This window comes from Orbicella faveolata, unplaced genomic scaffold (assembly GCF_042242905.1).
Source record: "Orbicella faveolata isolate gen_17 unplaced genomic scaffold, um_ofav_v1 contig_24, whole genome shotgun sequence".
Classification (NCBI taxonomy): Eukaryota; Metazoa; Cnidaria; class Anthozoa; order Scleractinia; family Merulinidae; genus Orbicella; species Orbicella faveolata.
This window is the reverse complement of record NW_028301552.1, coordinates 26,395,376-26,404,560: the sequence shown is the minus strand read 5'-3', so window position 1 is coordinate 26,404,560 and position 9,185 is coordinate 26,395,376. Positions and strand designations below refer to the sequence as shown.

The following is a 9,185-nucleotide window of genomic DNA, read 5'->3' as shown; positions in this document are numbered from 1 at the left end:
CAACTAAATTTTCATTGAAAATTTTTGATGATACAGAAGTTGGTTTGCTTGCTAATTTAACATGTTGTTTCTCATAAGTTACTTATCTAACATCCACTCTTTTTCTCAAATTCTCCATAATTTTCCCAAATACTGAATTATTCATAAGTTTAAAAAATTCTTTTTCAAATGAACTTTTAGCATTTTTCCGTTTTTCAGTATTAAAATCAATATACCGTTTCAACCATGCTGATTGATTGAATTTAAGAACTCTATGCACTTTTGTCAATTTTAATCCTAAATCAAGATACAATTGTAAATTTTGATAATGTAGTAGGTATTTTTCTTTTTTTATTTAATGTAGGTATTAATTTATGAACTTGACCAATAGATATATGGAACTTGTCTCTTATCCGTTTACAATAATCTGAGAGCATATTTTGTTACTTTTACTTGTTCAGGAGCTAATGGAAATCATTATGCAAATCGTGTAATTCTTTTGGATATTCTAAATCAACTTCTAAAATCAATCCAGTTTTACTATCTTCTGCATACTTAGCTAAATTTGTTTTATTTATTTCATTTTGCGACATCCATCTGAAATTGCCAGTCGGGAGATATTGTGACGTTGCAAATCCGTAGAGATTATTAGCATCAAGATATGTAACATTTTGGAGGTTTTGTTTTATCATAATCTTTCATGTGCTTATTATTAGCTTCACCAAATCTGTGAGCAATATAACTTGTTCCTCCTCTCATTCCCTTTTCAATAAATTGAAACATGTTAATATCGTTCATCAATTCCAATTTAATGTCAGTCATTTTGAGCACTGAATCCAAGGATAATCCAGGTGAAGTAAAATAATGAGCTGGATATAACTTATAATATTCAAGACATGTTTTTCTGAAGTTTTCAAATACATCTGCTAATAACAAAATATCACTTGTTAAATATAGATCATGATACTCTCCCATATTCTTGAGATGAAATCCTTATAATCATCATCAGATATGTTCATCATTGAGAATACTGTAAAATACTTCTTTTGTAGGTAACTCAGTTTCATTGAATTTTTCAAATGAATCCATATAGTCATATGGATAGACACCTTTCTTTGACATTAGATCCAGTGCTTTTCCTTTGAAGACTCAAGATGTATATTTTAATGATTATTTTGGCAAATTACTCACTAGTTTATCAAGACTAGAACTCATAAATTGAAAACTATCAATAAATACTAGATTGTGACCTAACATAAAAGCCATGTACTTTTCCGTATTACTTGGAATAACATTAATGGTCAGACAGTACATACAAAAATGCTTTCTCTCTTTGTGTTTAGTTTTGTTATACATGAATTTGTGTAAGTCTTTAATCAAAAGGTAATGTTTGTTTTCATCTTCTGTTATTTGTGAAAGGTTCATCAAATTATCAAACTTTTCTTTTGAAACGTAAATAGGGAATAGTTGTTTTGCTTCATATCCAAATATGTTTATTTTGATATTGTTTAGTTGTTCTACTTTGTTATACTGTTTTTCATCAACTGGAAATTCAATACCTGAATAGTCTAAATTGCTAATCATTTCTCTGTCTGACTTCTTAATCCTCTGTGCATCTTTCTCTCGTGTATTTAAATGCCTAATATAACACCAGCGAAAAGCATTCATCATCATTTTTCATGTTTACTAAACCCTTTTTGGAGTTTCTTAATTCTTTTGGAAGTTGTATATATGATGAACCCTTTACTGGATTATACTTGACTATATTCAAATGTTTGTGGACTGATTCTATTACCCCCCCTGATCCTTCTGATAACCATTGTGAAATCTTTCTGACTATTTGCTCTCATGCTAATTTCATTATTTCTTCAATTTCAATATCATTTGTAATTGTTAAAGTCTTACTGTTGAAATAAGCTGTTTTGTATATTGTATTTCTATCTTTTGGTTTTTTAAAAGTTATTTTCGGTATTTCAACCAGGTTTAGTCCTTTAATTTTATTTAATACACATTTGAGATTTGATCCATTTATTAGTGCTGTTTAACTGTCCTAATGGGTCTTTTTGGTTTTTAATGTCAACTCCATAAGACTTAACAGTACCCTCGAGAGCTTTGTTGAGTTTTGTTACTTTAATCCTGGGAGCTGCTACAGGTTTGTAATTATCACTGAATTGAGGCAGTGGAAGAATTATTTTAGTCCAGGGAGGTGCAACAGGATCTCTACATCGAGGCGGTGGTGGTATTATTTTATTTTCATACTCAGTAACCAGTTGTCTGACACTCTTTCTTGTTCTTGGAACTCCAATTGGTTTATTTTCTTTTTTCAGTGACAACTCAATTCGCTGCTGTTTTGATAATATACCTAGATTATTTCTATGCATACTATTGTATGATAACATTCTTTTAGATAGTTTTTCCATACTACTAGATGAGATTATTTTTTCACCCTCCATAATAATATATGTCAATTTCTGTTAAAGCTTTTTTCAAAAAAATGATTTTCAAGCCTCTCAGAGACACTAGGGTAAAAAACAGTTATAATTTTAATTTTATAAAGGTAAATGGTTCATAATATTGAAGCTATGATGGTAAGATGGTCTGTGATTTTAATTTTATGGTGATAAAATGGTCCATGATTTTGAAGTCATGATGGTAAAATATGCTATGATTTTAATTTCATGACCATTTTGTGATTGTTATAAGTGCCACTGAGGGGTGTTAAAATACATTATTTTTTACAAGTGCTTCTGCAGGGTGTGAAAATTAATTGTTTGGGTCCAAAATTATCGCTGAGGGGCGTGAAAAGTCTACTATCATTCACAAAAATCTTCAAAATTGTGAACAATTATTCACATATCACTCGCTTGATTCAAGACGCCTTTATCATTCGACCAGTTGAATCAAAGACTTGATTGATCCTTGGAAAAGATCACACATTTTAGAGAAGAGGCAAAGTTAATTGTGACTGAAAACCCTTCACTCGAAATGGTCTCATTCAACCCAGTTGAATTCTTCAAACAGTTAACATCATTTCAAGACCAAAGTCTGTTGCAGTTTGAAGATAACGCAGAAGCCCTCACGAAGATGTTAGATATTGCGGCAAAAGCCACAAAGCAAGAAATAGAACGAAGAATCAATCAGAGGAAGATTGATAAGCTACATGAGAAAATTGCTCTGAGAATTAAACTTCAGAGCAAAAATCAAGCATCAAAGGCAAGAAAGCGAAACTGAAAAATAGAGTCTCTGTTTGAATGAAAGTCAAGGATCTTCACTGGAAATCACAGACCATTAGGTTCGTTTTATTGAAAAATTACATGTAATCGTTAATTCTCTAGGTTTACGAGGGATCCTAGCTTTCTTTGATATTCTTTCTTTATCTCTTCTTTCAGAGCTTTGACATTAACAGATGGTTTACTTGCTTCACTCGCATTCCTTCTCAAACCTTTCATGATTCCATACTGTTTAACCTCGCGAAGAATCAAGTCAAACTCCATGTCAGAGACATAGTTATCATTAGATGCTTTTGAATTTAACTTGTTGATTGAAAGATTTGACGATTCAATGAGAGAGATAGTCTTCTTGTGTTTTGTTACCTTTTTATTGAGCCTTCTTCCCTGCAGTGATGAAAGTTGAAATGAATCCTGAGAGAGCAGCGACACTGGAGCAAGGAGCACCAACTATGAGGCTGATTCCACTCAGGGAGACTGTGAGACCCCTGGATGATAAAATGGTAGCCGTGACTCCAGACAGAGTGGCCACCGTGTGAGCAATTGAATTGGCACTTTTACATTTTTTCGATACCTGTTGGTAATGAGAATTTTCATTCTTGAGTTCTCTCTGACAATCATAAATCTTTTTCAATCTGAAATCGCTCACCCTTACATCACTCGCATTTAACTTGGGATAAAGTGAGGGCAAGCTTGGTGTTGGAATAATATGATGAATCATATTTTGATCTGACAGTTTTTATACAATTTCTATTTTGAACCTTAAAGGGAGTCCATTGAAATCGATTAAATCACCATTCTCATCAGTCACTTTAATTTTCATGGAAGTGATATGAGTAAGGTTTTTTATTTTTCTAATCACTACCTCACCTTCTGGGGAATAAGTCACTCTTTTGAAAGGTCCTCCTGATAAGTTGAAACATGCTAAGATATTAGAAGGAGAAGCCTTGCTTTACTCCTTTCAATTGAATAGATTCTCTTCTCGATCAATGAGCAAATAAAACTGATCAAAACTAAGACGATTATGAGCAAGCCAGACAGGTTATTACATTCAAACATGTCAGTGAATAACTTCCATTTTTAGGTCATGAATTATTAATGAGTCTGAAAACTTGGGCAAGTGGGGAAGTGGCCCAGGCAAGCAATATTTGAGAGTTACTTGCCCAAAGGGCAAGCTGGAATTCAAATATTTTTCGAGCCCTGTAAAGAGTTTAAGATTTTTGTGACCCAACTAATTACTTCACAACAAAGTTCAGAAATATGTTCAGCGACATCGTGATTTTCCATGAATCAGGTAAAGAATTGAAGAAATGGTTGGCAGGTCCCAACATGATTTATTGGACGCAACAATTAAATTTTGCATTTTGGCAAGCCACGACCGGGTGTGTAATTAGTAGTACATCATTTCTGATGTTTCACACTTGTTTCACAACGAGAAGGATTTTAAGGGAAATGGGAGGGATTTTGACTCAATCTGCATTTCCTGGAGATTCGACTTTCAGTCAGACAAATAATAATTATTACATCCCTCATATAAGAGAATGTGCGCTGAATTCGGAATCAGTACTTCCACGGATTTCTGTTTTACAGTCAAGAGCGTCAAACCGTGACCACCCGACTAAGTTTTTGACATCTTTTTGACAGGTTTTCGATTAGTTTGATGGGTTTTATGGCTTCCGGTTGCTGTAAACTACCAATCAGAGGCCTTAAAAATCGAAGTCACGATATCAAAGCCGGCGCGCTTCTTCATTCAGTTCAGTTGCAAAAATATGGCATTGCAGGTAAAAGTAGATTATGGCGGGGAAAGATTTGTGACATTTCTACTGAGAAATGTTACATACAAAACCCTGCTTCAGACCATACAGAGGAATTGTTCACCTCTTGCTCACCTTGGTCAAGATTCTATCAGACTTCGCTATAAAGACGAAGATGGAGACTTTGTAAACATCAGTCCAGACAATCCTTTTGCTTTTTCTGAAATGTTGTGAACGGCAAAGCAAGTAGGCGATCAAGACTACAAAAAAACTATATCAAGGCCCACGAGGTGAATTCCCCAGTTCCATAAAAAATGAGAAGGCTTGACTGTGGTGGATTGTCAACTTCTGCTGCTTTCAGTGGCGGCAAGTTAGAGCCAAAACAACTTACCTACAGAGCTTTGGTGCCAGTTGCCACTTCAAAAGCACAAACTACAATTCCGTGTTCTACAGTAGCCAGGGAAGAATCAGAATTGGATCTGAAGGAAGAGTAACTAAAGGAAAATCTCACTGTCTTGCAAGTGCAGCTATCAACTGCAAGAGAAGAATTGAACAGACTGTCCAGTATTTGAGCACGAATGTGTACAGTTTGCCACATCGCTGGGCAAACAAAAACCACCTGCAAGAATGAGCCTTGTACTAACATGAGCTGCAAAGTAAGAGAGAAACATCCAGAACAAAGAGCAAATATACAAGAGCTACAGTGTACGATAAAGAATCTTGAACAACAAAGTGCAGACGAGGAAGCTAATATCAAAGGTCTCAGGAATGCGCGTGAACGGGCCAAATAGTCATTTTTTGCCATAATGCAACTGAGATTACGAGCCCAAAATCTCATCAAATATGCAAGTGGGAAATGTCTTCAGTTGGATCACGATTTACTTGCTCTTCAAAGGGCACTGAACAATAGAGTTCCCAAATGGTGTGTGGAGGAGGATTGGCAACTGCTGAAAATTTTGGAACAGTTCCAAAATTCTCAGCTGAAAGCACTGATGCCTCACAAAGATATAAGCTAGAGCACAAATACTTGTGCAAGTTCTCCAAGACAGCGGTGACATTACGGATTACTTGTTGCGATATTTTTGGCTTTATTAGACTGCTTTTGTTGAGTTACAAGTTTTGTTTTCACGAAGAAAAATACATGATCCCTCTTTCCAGTAACTCGATGCGCTCTACTACACAGTAGTGACTGTAACTGTGAGCTGATGAATCTCGATGTTCTGTTGATACTGTTAGTGTTGAGTTTTCCTTTAAGCGTGTTTTTACAGCATTTAATCAAAATAATCTTGGTTTGTATCTTACTGTAAGTAGATTATCCCATTATTTATAACGTTCTGTTCATTTACTTTATTCAGGTGCGCATAATTGCATTTGGAAAGAGCAGACACGGGTGTCTTTGATGTTCTGTTTCTTGGTCTGAAAAGTTATGAATGTATAATGTACTAGTTATTCAGAGGTAAAACTGATCATGGTAGAATTACTCAATGAAATAAATTAAGGTTTTTGTATTCTGGTTCTGATTTCATACACTTCATAAGGAAACCAACACAATGTCAGACAGTCCAGTGTGCAGAAACAAAATGAATGGAATGTATGCTTATAAATGAATGCACACAGGAGGAAGAAACAAACCTATAAACCGGGAACCCAGCTCTAGTTCTTTACAGCCACGTTCTGTGTACATCTTCAACCTTGTCTTTTGAAGTGCTGATTGCAATGGGCCAATCACAAACGCTGAAGACTGTTGTTTATTTCATGTTTATGCAAATAAATGTGTGGCTGGGTCCAGATGGTAAACCAATTGGTGGCACAGGAAGGCTTACAAAAAGCAAAATAGATCAACTCCAGGTCTATTATGGGAGGGCCACATGAAACAACACACACGATATCCAATCAATGCAAAATGCTGTCAAGGCCATATGGTTCCACACACAATCAACAGATGACAACCCGGACTATGACTTGTGCCCCCTGGAGAAAAGATATCTGAATGAAATTTTCAGTGTGTTTATTATGAATAGATCTATGCAATGACCTACTTTCTTACTTTCAGAGGGTTTTAAACAACCTAGCATGACTTATTGAGTTTAAATCTACCATCATGATGCATTATTTTTTCCATGTACAAAGTGAAGGTCCAACTCAAGATCAAAACACAGTTTCACTATAATAGTAGGTCATCGTATAGCTCTGACAACAAGTAACTAGTATAGCAAATTTCAAGTCTCTAGCCTAAAGTAAAACAGAGATATTGTGTTTAAGAATACACCTAATTCTGGACCTTCGAAATGGGTGTGGTCAGTGAAGTAGGTGTGGCTGCTTTAGAATTTAAATACTATGGTATACATCAATTGACCTGATTTTTTGAGAGAATGTGAACAAAAATGTCGTAAAAATTACCACTATCCAGCCACTGTGTAATTCGCATTTGACGTGTAGCGTTGGACTTTGAATGTGGGTACGCCTACAGGCGCACTGCCATAAATTCTATTTCCCGAAGTTTTGATCACCCCAGTTTCATCGCAAAAGTGCAGTTGAGTTGAGTGAAAGGTTGAAATTTTATTCAGATAATCATCTGTTCTGTCGGTTACTTCAGTCGTGGTAGATTCACGCGGAATAACTGATATTTTTTTTCTCATCATGGCGTGCTCATTTTGCGACAGTTTGTTTATTTGTGAACTGCTTGGGAGATCAGTTGGATGAAGGACTCCATCAAGAAGCAGTCTTTGCCTGATCTCACTGGCATAAATGCTAGGCTTTATGAGTTGGTGAGCTTCTATATATTCAGAAACGAAAAGATCAACTTTCTCCAGGCCACAACACACTTCTGGGGCTCTAAGCAACGTATTAGCTTCATTGTACCGCTTGACAATATTATTCACATACGAGCGGCTCACATGAACTTCTCTGGTGATTCCCCGCTTGCTGTTGCCGTCATGGTAAAGATCCAATACCCGCTCCCAATGACAAAGTGATAAAGTCCGCCTGTTATCATAAAAACTGCTGCTTTGGTTAAGGTGAAGCTGGACATTTGCTGTTGAATACAAGAGAAAACAAGTAGTTGAAATAAACAGTCACAACACTTGAGACAACTTCAAACTGGAACTCACTCATGTTTCGATCGGCAGCCATGATGTCTGTCTGTACTTAAAGTTCATGGTCGCTTAAATTCTAAATTTGCCACCAAAAATTCCTTGCTCTGAAAATCTGATTGGCCCGCTTAAACTGGAAGCCATCAAACTAATCAAAAACCTGTCAAAAAGATGTCACAAACTTAGTCTGGTGGCCACGGTTCAACACTCTTGACTGTAAGAACAGAGAAACTCATGGTTTAGGAAAAACGATTTCTATTGAAGATCACTTCTACTGTGATTTATCCTCTTGTGAAATTAAATATCCTGAAAGTCTAAAAAGTCCTTTTTCATACTCAAGATTTCATCAAACTAATACAGTAAATACTTTCAAAATGAAGGTCATAGAAGATATTTTGCACATGCTGATGTTAAATTTTTAAGATGAAAGCCCAAATGAAGATATTGATGTTATTGTGAATAAAATAAGAAATGATTTGTCAAAAAATCAGTTTGAACATTTTATGATTTCTAAATCAGTTGGTTTATCCCACGCAGGAATGGCAAGGCTGAATCAATCAATTGAAGTTTACGTTTATTGTGTTTTAGGTGCACAAGTGAATGTTAGATCTTCTATTTTAGGGAGCTCTGGAAGTGCAAAAGAAGCACAGGATAATTTTTTAAATTAATTTTAATGAGATTCAATAAGACAGCCTGATATTAGTGAGAGCGTTCAGAGATTTCAACTCACGATTGATAACACAAAGGTGAGACTCAATCTTGTGATCTCCCCGGGAACTTGGTTGATGCCTTCGGATCTTGAGATAAATACCGAGAACATGGTTGGATATAATAATATTTGAAGAAGGTGAGTGCTGACATGAAACTTGGAGTGAATAATTCAGTAAATACGGATATGAAGAGAGTCAGAGTTGTGCTGATGGATGGGGTGAATCAAAGATCAAAAGGCCAAATGGACATCCCTCAAATCCTATTCACCGGCAGAATGACCTAAGCTCGGGGAATATTGAGATGGAAAGCTCAAATGACAGTGAGAAGCAAAATGCGAGAAATGGTAAACAGAGTGAAGCAAGTGAAGCGAGTCATGAGGTGTTGAAAACCGGTTTTTGTCTAGGATTTCTCCACACTTTGTC

General features: G+C 35.7%; 1 protein-coding gene across 1 annotated transcript; it reads right to left on the bottom strand.

Moving 5' to 3' along the window:
- Positions 1–7,362: 7,362 nt before the first annotated feature.
- On the bottom strand, positions 7,363–8,092 carry LOC149111086 (paired box protein 6 homolog). Its single transcript, XM_089292373.1, has 2 exons — positions 8,071–8,092; positions 7,363–7,994 (listed from the first exon to the last, which is right to left on the bottom strand). Exons 1-2 carry the CDS (start codon positions 8,090–8,092, stop codon positions 7,363–7,365), a joined length of 654 nt encoding a protein of 217 aa, XP_089148499.1.
- Between the last annotated feature and the right edge of the window lie 1,093 nt (positions 8,093–9,185).

What these genes read in the sequence shown, in the direction of transcription:
- LOC149111086 (XM_089292373.1), bottom strand. Translation starts at nt 8,092, where the DNA reads ATGGCTGCCGATCGAAACATGA. An exon ending in GGCTGCCGATCGAAACATGA is followed by an intron (nt 7,995 to 8,070) that starts GTGAGTTCCAGT and finishes TGTATTCAACAG; the next exon opens with CAAATGTCCAGCTTCACCTT.